General features: G+C 49.4%; 1 protein-coding gene across 3 annotated transcripts in view; it reads right to left on the bottom strand.

Moving 5' to 3' along the window:
* Positions 1-12,112, bottom strand: part of ACTN1 (actinin alpha 1) — a 107,223-nt gene that overhangs the window by 35,779 nt on the left and 59,332 nt on the right. For all 3 annotated transcript variants that reach the window (XM_003924469.4, XM_003924467.4, XM_003924468.4), the window contains exons 3-4: positions 9,562-9,681; positions 857-943 (exon numbers count right to left, since the gene is read on the bottom strand). In XM_003924469.4, the coding sequence (XP_003924518.1) occupies positions 857-943; positions 9,562-9,681 (207 nt within the window). The remainder of the gene's footprint in view (positions 1-856; positions 944-9,561; positions 9,682-12,112) is intronic.

Genomic DNA, 12,112 nt, shown 5'->3' with positions numbered 1-12,112 from the left:
GAAGTCCACCCAAAAGAATCAAAATCATCAAGAAGGCTATTTGAGAAATGGATTTACATCCATTATCATTAACAAAAACCACACCAGTTGACTACTATGGCCCTCTTTCAACCCTAAATACCAAGTACCTATAACCCATACCCTCTGCATTGCTGTATCACAGTGTCAAACCAGGATCTCCATCACAAAGCAGCTGAATTGAACCTACATGGTTTTCATTAAGAAATTCATTTGATTAAAAACATTTATGATTTCTATGACATTGAAACATAGTATTTTTAAAATTTCTCCATCTCATCTTGCAGAAGTTTGTTTCAGTATGTGTGTTTTATCACATGCAAAGAAATACACAAATATTATTATGCAAGATAAATACATGCATAGCAGACGTAAAACTCAAAAACTACCCTAAGTGTGGAATCAAGTTTAGAGATCACTTCTCCAGACCGTGACGGACCTGGCAGATCTAGGAAGTGACCACTAGAGGGTGCTATGGAAGCAAAGTAGAGGACGGGGTTAGCACCCCTCCTGGCACTTCCTCCTGGCAGCTGGCAGCTATTTCCCCGAACAACCCAAGAGCCAGGTGGGATTTCCAATATACTTCCCCATGGCAGCCTTGGGCTTTTCCAAAGTGGGGAGTTTCCCTGGGGCCAACATGCCTGTGAGAATCAGAATGGCAAATACTTCTTTTTTCTACATTGACTGGAGATGAGGGCTGATGCCCAATACCAGAGCAAGAAGCCCAGGACATGGCCCCTGATCAACATCCATTGCGCTGGGTGTGAGAGTTCTCCAGGCTAACCCCAGGGAGGAAGATGAGATGGTGATGGCAGAATGGAACAAAGCAGAAACCTACCTTCCACAGAGATGTCCTGGATGGCAAAGCGCAGGATGATGGTCCAGATCATGCCCAGGGTCATCTTCACATTCCCATCTACGATTTCTACAGAAACAGCAGAATCATGCATCAGGAATGGCCTTGGCAGGGACAGAATTGACACTCCCTCAGCACCCACAGCACCCCATGCCCCATGCTAGGAATCAAAGACTCCAGAGCTCTACTTCTAGAGGGTACACCAGGGTTTCGGCTTGTTTTTGAGACAGGGTTTCCCTCTGTCACCCAAGCTGGAGGAGAGTGGGGCAATCATGGCTCGCCACAGCCTCCAAATCCTGGGTTCAAGCAATCCTCCCGTCTCACCTTCTTGGGTAGCTAGGACTACAGATAGGCCACCACACCCAGCTAATTTTCTTTTAATTTTTTGTAGAGACAGGGTCTTACTATATTGCCCAGGCTGGTCTCAAACTCCTGGGTTCAAATGATCCTCCTACCTTGGCCTCCCAAAGTGCTGGAATTACAGACATGAGCTACCATGCCTAGCCTGGATGTTTCTTAATGCAATAACTGTGACAGGTGCCAGAAGAAAAGTCTATTTGGGGCATAAAAAAAGGTGTGATCAATACTACTTGGAGACAGTGGGCACATCAGGAAAGGCCACAGAGAAGGAGGTATTTGAAATCTTGATCTGTGTCCCCAGCATGATAAAGAAAAGGGGGAGGATTTTTTTTTTTTTTTTGAGACGGAGTTTCGCTCTCGTTACCCAGGCTGGAGTGCAATGGCGCGATCTCGGCTCACTGCAACCTCCGCCTCCTGGGTTCAGGCAATCCTCCTGCCTCAGCCTCCCAAAGTAGCTGGGACTACAGGTGCACGCTACCACGCCCAGCTAATTTTTGTATTTTAGTAGAGATGGGGTTTCACCATGTTGGCCAGGATGGTCTTGATCTCTTGACCTTTTGATCTGCCTGCCTTGGCCTCCCAAAGTGCTGGGATTACAGGCGTTAACCATTGTGCCCAGCCAGAAAAGGGGGAGGATTTTGTAGGGCTGAAGGCCCCCACAGATTTGTGAGGTGTCCCTTATGCTGTGCTGAGGTGCAGGATCCGAGAAATAAAGAGATAGGACACAGAAGTACAAGGAAAACGCAGCTGGACTTGAGGGGATTTCTAAGCAGTCACAAATGTTCTGGCAATTCCGTGAGCTGGGGCTCTCTGGGCAATCACAGCTCTCAAAATAGCCACCCACACGTGGAAAAACAGTGGAAGCAAGAGAAAGTCACAAACTTCAAGTTTTATAAATTGCCATCTCGAACCATCCACTGACTCAAACTCACAATGCCATTAGTTTGGGTATTAAAACAGATTTTTTTTAAAAAAAAAATCAAACAGCTTCAAGATCAAACTACGAGATAACTCACTATATTTAGTCTAAGCAGTACTTTTTAGACTTTCAGATGCTACAAGTTCTATGAAGTAGATTTTCTCTTTTTTCCTTTTTTTTTCTGTATGAGGCCTAAAAACAGGGAATGCAACATAAATAAGTCCTACTTTAAGGAGCCCAATACATGGAGCAATTTATGGTCTTGTGGTTGAACAAGAGATACTCAAATGTAGATTCCTTCTCCCTTCATCACCTGCCTCCAGACCAAGAGATGGTAATCTGATCCATGGTAAGGCACATTTAGTTAAGAGTAAGGTACCCAAAGAATATCTTATTTTTTCCTACCTGCAACATTAATTTTAGGGGAGACCCAACAGAACCCTGAGAAGGATCAATTTCTAGGGAGTCCTGACTCTACTAGGATTTGCATCCCACAAACCCTGAAACAAGAGTGGATTTCCATTAAGGACGTTATGTTAACTTCTTAGCCCCTTTCCCCAAATTGAGGGCAACACTGTACACTGCTCCACGACCAGCAGGGTGTAGTCCATGGAGCGGTGTTTGGCCATAGCCACCTTCCATGGGGGCAGGTAACCCACTGAGTCTGCGTGGGATGCTGAGCAAAGGAAGGGTCCTCTTTGGACACGGAATAGGATGTAACTCTTCTTGCAAACAGGGAAGTAAAAATGCCCCTCTTAGAGCCCCAGACACCAGGGGGCACAGTCCCACATCCAAGGGCTTGGATGGGAGAGAATCAGAGAGCTGTAGCAGCATGCAACCCCTTTTGCAACCAAGCAACACAGCCAGCCAGCATTTTGCAGAGCACATCGTGGGGAGGTAGAACTACTTGTTAAGGATCAACTCATAGACCTGGCACAGTGGCTCAGGCCTGTATTCCCAACACTTTGAGAGGCCAAGACAGGTGTACTGCTTGAACTCAGGCATTCAAGACCAGCCTGGGCAACATGACAAAACCCCATCTCTACAAAAATACAAAAAGGAAACAACTGTGATAGTGTGTGCCTATAGTCCCAGCTACTCAGGAGGCAGAAGTGGGAGGACTGCTTGAGACAAGGGAGAGGCTGCAGTGAGCTGTGATTGTGGCACTGTACTCCATCCTGGGCAACAAAGTGAGACCCTCTCTCTAAAAAAGAAAAATCAGCTCATAAAGCTTTAATATTTTTAAACATGTATTTCCATTTGTTACTTCCAGTGGTTTAAAGAGTTCACCTAAATTGAAAAGACAAAAAGACTAAACTCTCAATAAATAGGCAAAAGACTAAAATCATAAAACATGAAATACAAATCACCAATTCATAAGAATGTTCAATCTCACTTGTAGTTAAAGAAATAAGATCATCTTCCCAGCTATTAGTAAAGTGAAAAAGCAAAGTGAAGCTGGGTGCAGCAGCTCATGTCTATAACCCTAGCACCTTGGTTGGCCAAGGTTGGAGGATCGCTTGAGCCCTGGAGTTCAAGACCAGCCTGGAGACCTTAGCCAGGTGCAGTGGTGCACACCTGTGGTCCTAGCTTCTCGGGAGGCTGAGGCAGGAGAACTGGGGGCTGAGCTCAGGAGTCCCAGGTTGCAGTGGGCTGTGAAAGCGCTGCTGCACTCCAACCTGCAAAAAAGGGCGAGGCCCTCTCTCTTAAAAACAAAACACAAAACCCAGAGTTGAACAACCGCACACCTTGATGCCAGCAAGCCTACCACACTAGCAGTATAAATTGGTTTAAAAAACAATAATAATAATTTCTGGGAAATTAATCAATTAATCTTCCGGGAAATAATTTGGCCACAAGGAGCACGCATTTTAAGGTTGCTCAACTTTTTGGCAGCAGAATTCTACCTCTAGGAATTTCTCCCTAGCCAATGAAAGGAAATGCAGAGTAGGGTTCCTGTATGAATGCACTTGGTGCGAGGCTATTTATCGCAGCCCGCACTGGAAACCAAGCACATGTACACGGTACACAGAACGACCAAGTAAATCCCAGACCCATCGTCCTCTGAGAAAACTTCCACAGCTTCCCACCCCGCTGAGAGTCAAAGCTGGTGGCCAGCAAGGCCTTCGTGGTCTGGTGCCTGAGCCTCTGGTCCTCTCCTCCTCCACCTCCTCCTCCTCCCCGCTGCTCGGGCCTCCCTGAAGCTGCCCCTCCCTAGATACCCACGTGGCTTGTCCTTGCCTCCCGCCAGTTTCACTCACACACCCCATTCTAATGGACTCCTCCCCTGACCACCCAAATTCCTCCTTGCTTTGGTTTTCTCCATCTGACAGGTGTACACATGTATTTTCTCCCTTTCCCCTCTAGAATGGAAGCCCCTTGAGAGTAAGAATATTTCCTGTTTTGCATCACTGCTTCAGAGTCCAGTATAAAGCCTGGCACAGGGAAAGCCCTCCACCAGCAGCTGCTGAGTGAATGCATGAGTGAATAAGCACTGACCACGAGCAGGGAAATGGGCAGAGCTAACACAGGCCTGCCACTGGGCCCCTGAGAACATAATGGCCCTCAGTTTCTTCCAGGGCAGGGCCCAGACATGGGACGAAGTACGACAAGCAGATAATGAGGCCAAGCATAGTGGCTCAAGTCTGTAACCCCGGCACTTTGGGAGGCCAAGGTAGAGTGGATCACTTAAGGTCAGGAGTTAAAGACCAGCCTGGCCAACATGGCGAAACCCCATCTCTACTAAAAATATGAAAATCAGGCAGACGTGGTAGCATGCGCCTGTAATCCCAACTACTCAGGAGGCTGAGGCAGGAGAATCACTTGAATCTGGGAGGCAGAGGTTGCAGTGAGCTGAGATTGTGCCACTGCACTCCAGCCTGGGCAACAGAGTGAGACTTGTCTCAAACACAAAGCAAAACAAAAAACAAAACAAAACAAAAAAGACAATGAATGTAGCCATTAACAATTACATCATGAGCGCTTAATGACTTAGAAAAACGTTTTAACATGGAAAGTGGGAAAAGCAGGTGAAAAAATTCATAAACAGTGTTTCAAATATAAGGGAAAATTTTGTTAAGCCTAGAAAAATGCTCCAAGCAGTAATCCCGTGGCTTGGCCTTCCTAGGGGTAGGGCTGCAATGCTAGCCCCACATGCTGCCCCACTCTGTGACTGCCAGACTCCAGGGCCTCCCGCTGGCCCTGAGCTCAGTGCCTGCAGACCTGCCCTCTTGGAGCCCTTCCAGGACTGGGAGAGGCAGGTGGCTTCTTTTGGGGGTCTTGCCTACTTATTCCTCTTCTCCTTCTCCAGAAACCCCCCAGATAATTTTGTTTATTGTATTCTCATTCACACCAAAGGCATAGTTTCACTCCAGACAATAGAGGCACCAAGCAGGAGCAGAGAGAGTTAGGTGTGCTTAACTAGCAGCCCAGGCACACCCAGCCCCAGTTCCCACCTGACTCCCCTCCCATCCACTCTCCTTCCCATTCCCTGGCATGGTAGGTCCTGTATTCCCGGCCTCCCGCTTCTCAACATTTGCAGCAGGGACGCCCTGTCTCACAGGCAGCTTTATGTCGGGGGCTGCTTGGAAGACTAGGCCCAAAGGGAGGGTTCCAAGGCCTCAACTGGCTTCACGGGAAAAACCCTGATGACAGATTAACACTGTCTGCCCTTCCTGGTCGACAGCAAGCTATGAAGCTGCTCGTATCCCCTGTTTACTGAGAACCTGTTTCTCCTTCCTCCTCCCTCCAGAGACACGGTCATCTGCTCAGTATTCAGATGGCAGGATGAATACTGCAGAAATTCCATGCAACAGAAACTAGAATCCCAGGCGCCACCACCTCCCAGACCAATGCTGTGGTACAGCACCCACTGCCCCTCCATCCTAAGGATACATGCTACCTCACTGAGACCACCTCCACGCTCACAGCACTCAAACCCGCGGGCTCTACCTGCCCAAAGATCTTAAATACAAAATCTTTTCAAGTTCTCTCTCCTAGTTAACTAAGTTGCAACCACTCAACCAGGCCACGTCCCAATTCCATGGAGTCCAGGCATTCTAGAACCGAGTATTGTAGCGGAGGCCGTCAGGAGCTGCTCTAACCTCTCCCTGATGCGTGCAAGTTCCTTGCCTCCAGCCCCCATGTGCACACCTTCAGGGAAAGGGAACTCATGACCTTCCCAGAGCCCTGCTTCCATTTCCCAAGGCTCTGCATGTTATCCAGAGCCAACCTACCCATGGGGTCTCTCTTCTGGGCCTGGTTCTGCCCTTCAGAGTCAGCCAGAAGTCTTAGTCTTTGCACTGCATAATAATCCTTCAAAGACCTTGGCAGGGGGTGAGGCGGTGTGCCCTGCTGGGCCTGGTCTCCATGGCCACAGCCTTCATCAGCCCAGGAGAGACCACCTACAATGTGCCCCGGCTTGCTTCCAGGAGAGCTCATTTCAGGCGCTCCGCCCATTGCCTTTTATTTTATAACCTACATCGAGAAACTCCATTTCAATTTTAAAAGCTCGCAAAACACCATTTTCAGCCTCATCTAGTTTCTTGGCTCAACAGAGCGGCCATCGTGGCATGATCTAGGTGCTCAGCCTGATAGGGGTGGATGATTTCAGACCTGAAAGCCACAGCTGAAAACACTGGCTCCTCAGGGCAGGGAGAAGGTAAAGAATATCTCATTTTAAAGGAGGCTTTTCGGCCAGGCACAGTGGCTCATGCCTGTAATCCCAGCGCTTTGGGAGGCCGAAGTGGGTGGATCACTTGAGGTCAGGAGTTCAAGACCAGCCTGGCCAACATGGGGAAAACCTGTCTCTACTAAAAATATAAAAATAAGCCAGGCGTGGTGGCATGCACCTATAATCCCAGCTACTTGGGAAGCTGAAGCAAGAGAATCGCTTGAGCCTGGGAGGTGGCAGTTACAGTGAGCTGAGATCACGCCACTGTACGTAATCTAGTCTGGGCAATGAAGTGAAACCCTGTCTCAAAAATAAAAAATGAAGGATTCTTTGCAAAATCTTTAGAGAAGCTAGGCCTGTGTCAAAGGAAACAGGAAAACTGAGGCTGCCAGGTGAACGGCCTTCCCAGCACAGCAGCGGCAGTGAGATGAGCAGGGGCAGGCTTGATCTGCCATCTCATTACTGAAGACAATTTGACGTGCAAGTTCTTTCCTGGGTCCCCACCCGGGAGGCAGCGCTGCCGACAGTGACAGGAAGAGAGACACCTCAGCTCTGGAGCCTGAACACCTGGGTTTAATCCTGGCTCTGCCCCATAGAAGCAGTCTGGTTCAGAGCCTGGGCTCTGCTGACGACGACACTCTTCCATTCTAGCAACCTTCCCAAGCCTGAGTTTCGTTAAGTATAAAACGTGGCTAGTGGCACCCATCCCATGAGCCCTCGTGAGGGTAGGAGGAGACGGCCCGTGTAAAGCATCCTGTCTAACCAACACAGAGCTGGTGCCGGGTGAGTGCTACTCTCTCCCGCCTTCCCCTTCCCTGCCCTCCTCCCCTTTGGTAGAGGCTTTACAAAAAAAAGAAAAGAAAGTTGTTTTAATTTAGTTGCCAAATATTGCTTTTCAAAAAATCTGGATTTTCTGGCTTCTTTAGAAAAACTGGTAAATCTAGCAGCAATGGACCCACACAGCAACTTGTGACATCCACAAGGCCCCATCCCGCCACAGACACGATTCTCCAGTTCGCCACAGTCCCTACCCACCCCTGCCGCTCACCCCCGAGCCACTTCACAAATTCACTGCCCTTCCCTGCCCTCGTGGGCATCTGAGCCTGCACCAACCACCTGAGTGACTTTCTTTGGCTTCCCACACCTGCTTAGTTATAATTTTTTCTGCCAAGTCTTGACTGCTCCCTAATAAAACCAATTGTTCTTTTCTTATTATAAGGCAAAGAACATCCTCCTAATCACAAAGCAGGGTATACTGCTATAGGTAAGTCCTTTGAACATTTATCGAGCACCTAGTGTGTGCATCACGCTACTGGGAGCTGGGGCCACAGGATGTAGAAACCATGGTTTCTGCCTTTGAGAGGCTCACAGCCAGTGGAGGAGATGCTAGAATCCACAAGGCGCCCCCCATGACCACCGTGGGCACTGGCCCGAGTTCCAGCTTAGGCAGAGGTGAGGGAAGTTTTTTGTAGAGAGCCTGGCAAGAAATGTTTCTGGCTCTGTGGGCCATATAAGCTCTGTAGCAACTACTCGACTCTGCCATTGCAGCACAAAAGCCACTGATGATACGTTGACACAGTGTGCTGTGTTCCAGTACTTCCAAAAATCTGAGTCAGCTGGACTTTGCTGAGCCTGTGTTAAAGTCCTCAATTTGCTGTATCAACATAATACCACTCCACTTCTAGAAGAGAGGGGACTGTGAGCTTCAACCAGAGAGGAGACCTGCTCCCGTGGACTTTCCAGGAGCAAGACCCCTACCCCTCCAAGGAAAGGCCACTCTCTGGGGGCATTTTTCTGGTGTAATGAAGATCTGCGTTTGAGTTTTGGCTTTGCCACTTAACGGCAGAACTTTGAGCAAGCAATGTAATCTCTTTAAGCATCTGTTTTCTTATTACAAAATGGAGAAAATTAATTATTAGAGTGACCTCACAGGGTTATCGTGAGGATTAAGTATATGCCATGGAGTGAGCAATCCATTCTCACAGCCGCCGTGTGTCTTGAATGAATGAAAGAGATTTGTTCATCTTTAGGTCTCTGGCATCATGCAGCAGGTGCTCCATAAATACTTGCTAAATCCATGATCACAGGACTGACGGGGCCTGGATAGATTTTCTGCCCACTCTAAATGACCCACTCTCAATTTTTCAGAGCCACTACCATGCACACAAGAAATTACACTACCTTCTTTTAATCATTAAGAACATGCTAATATAGCTTTCTTTGGGAGTGTTTCTAAGTAAAAGTTAAGGAGTTAGGAAGCCACACTGCAGGGAAATGCTATTAAAAATGTGCCTAGAGACTTCTGGACTTGAGTCTTCGCAGGGCCCCGGGGAGCCTCAGGGAGGCCTCCAGCCTCCACCAGCCTGCATCTGCACATCCTTTGCAGCCCACACACAAATCCTCCACTCCAGGCAGCACGGTGCGGTCAGCTCTCCGGATGGAAGAGGTAGCCCGCCGCATATGCACAGGACTCCACAGAGCAAGGACGTGGCTAAGTGGGTGCAGGCACAGAATAGGGGTCTGAGTCCTTGGTGTTGGGCAGGGCTGAGACTAGAAGAAATGTGCTGTTGCAATATGAGGCATCCACAGGCGACCAGATGGAGGTGTTGGGGGCCCCACTGCCCAATGCCCCCTAGCGATGCATGGGCTCAGGAGACGGTGCAAAAAAAGGCCAAGAGAACCAGGAGGGCAGAGAAAATCAGACTCCTGGGGCCACCAGAGGCAGGCCTTACTCACCTTCAGCTCCAATGGACACCAGTTTGACGCCTTTGCTTGCTATGAAATCCAGGGCCTTGTTGACGTTGGAGATCTTGTGCACCCTCATCTTGCCTCGCTCTGGCTTGGCCAAGCGTTCGCCTGTTTGGATCAAGAGGGAGGAAAAGGAAAGTGAGAGGCTGTGACCCAGGCGCCAGGGCTCCTCTCACTACACCCTCATCCAAGGCACAGCTTAGCTAGGCAGGAGTGTGTGCACGTGTGTGTGTGCCCACACGCCACTCAGGTGCTGGAGAATGTCACCCTGGCAAGGGGTGAGAGGGAGAATCTATGCTGCCTCTTCTTTCTTCCACTTCTCAGATCCAAATCTGCTTACATCCACTCAACATTTATTCATCAAGCCCCTAGTGCATGCCAGGGATTTGGCTGGGTGCTAGGAATAGGGGGGTGAACAAAACAGTTTCTTGCCTTTATGTAATTATAGTCCAGTAGGAGAGACAGACCTTAAATAGAGAAACACAAATAAATATAGACAATGAACAAACACAAAGAAAGATCCATGCTCTTCAAAAGAGGAGGAGGAAGAGGAAGGAGGAACCGAGGTGTGGTCAGGAAAGGTCTGAGTTTCTGAGGCCAGGCAAAGACTGCAGGGAATGGTGATCGAGGCAGAAGGAACAGTAAATGCAAAGGCCCTGAACTCTTTCCAGCCTTCCCTTCGCCCTGGGAGGAGGGTATAGGTCACTCAAGTATTGTGGATGTCCCTGGTGTTTAAATGGAGTTGCCTATAGCAGCCTGTCCCCAGTTGAGAACCACAGTTCTTGTCCTGTTATGCCACCTCCTGTGGGCACCCAGGGCTCAGCTCCGGGTCAACCCTCCACCCCTACCTCCAGATTCCACACGAGAGCTTCTGCTGCTCAGGTTTCGAGCTCAGAACCTTCGAGAAAATAGAAGTAAAGGGCCGGGCGTGGCTCACGCCTGTAATCCCAGGATTTTGGGAGGCTGAGGCAGGGGGATCACGAGGTCAAGAGTTCGAGATCAGCCTGGCCAATATGGTGAAACCCAGTCTCTACTAAAAACACAAAAATTATCCAGGCATGGTGGTGCGTGCCCGTAGTCCCCGCTACTAGGGCGGCTGAAGCAGGAGAATCGTTTGAACCCAAGGATGGAGTTTGCAGTGAGCCAAGATTGCGCCACTGCACTCCAGTCTGGGCAACAGAGCAAGATTGTTTAAAAAAAAAAAAAAAAAAAAAAAAGAGGAAAGAAAGAAAAGAAAATAGAGGTAGAGGAGGAGCTGGCTCTCCAAATATCCCATTTTATCCCAGAACAAAGAGCATCCAGGGACCTCCTGAAATGATCTAGAATTTTCTAAGTGTGACATGTGGCCATACCTAGGGAAGGGGTACATAGCTTTCAGGATCTCTAAGGAGCCAAGGACCCCAAAAGGCTGAGAGCCACCATTGCAGAGCCTGGAACTCAGGCCCCTTGTGCCTGCCCTGATCTCCCAACCAGTTTCTCTGTCTCTCCAGCAGGCCAACAGTCTGGCTGCAAGGGCTCCAGGGACCAGACACTGGGATTCTGGGCCAGGCCCACCCTGTCAGAGCAGCACCTCTCCAGGTGGCCTCCCAGCAGCCCGATAGCTTCTGGAAGACAGCAGACTTCCTGCCACAGATGGGATCTGGCTGTCAGCTCCTAGGGAAGCACAGCTGTTTTTTAAATTAAATCAAGACTTTCCCCTCGGGGCCCACCCAAGGCTCTGGCTGCAGTCTAGCAAGGTACACCAGCATTTCCTGTCCAGGGGAGATGGCACAGGGGCTCCTTCCCCACAGGATGGATGCAGGCAGCACCACTCCCCTCCCTGGAGGGCTGCTCCTGCTACAGCCCCAGCCCTTGGGGCCTGTCCGGCTAAGCGGAGCTCCCCAGCCATTCAGCAGCTGTGCACACTGGCTAGAATGGGACTTCTACAAAAGAGAGTGGACAAGGCAAGGGTTAAACACGGGAGAATGGGAAAAGCTTCCCAGGCCTGGGCCAGTAGCTCTTAAACACTGGTCAGCACAAAATCACCTGGAGAACTTGCTAAACTGTGGCCGTCTGGTCCCTTTCCCCTCTCACTAAGTTTGTGACTGGGAGGTCTGGGGTATGGTTTGGAAATCTGCATTTTGAAAAGCAATCCTGCTGATTCTGGTGTGGGTGGTCCAGGGACCACACTTCAAGAACCTCTGTAGGCAGCATCCCCTCCTTCTCCTCATCCTGGGGCACGCTACCCATCTCCAAAGATGATCAGGAGAAAAAGGTAACATTTCACAGAACAGATCTTCCAGCCCTGGGAAAGAGACATGTGACTTACAGAAGTGCACAGGCTCCCCTCGGCATAGGTCAGACCCATGCAGCAGGAACACACTGAGTATCGTGGGGACAAGCCCAGCTCTGGGCACTCAATCGTTCTCATGTTCCCGGAGCACCACCTATGTGCCTGGTGCCATTCTAAGCACCTGGCACACAGAGAAGATGGCCTGCCCTAAGAGCTCAGTGTGGAGCAGAGAAGAAAACAAGCGAACCAAAAATGATTATGCTTTGT

This window comes from Saimiri boliviensis, chromosome 2 (assembly GCF_048565385.1).
Source record: "Saimiri boliviensis isolate mSaiBol1 chromosome 2, mSaiBol1.pri, whole genome shotgun sequence".
NCBI lineage: Eukaryota > Metazoa > Chordata > Mammalia > Primates > Cebidae > Saimiri > Saimiri boliviensis.
This window is presented reverse-complemented; position numbering and strand designations above follow the sequence as displayed.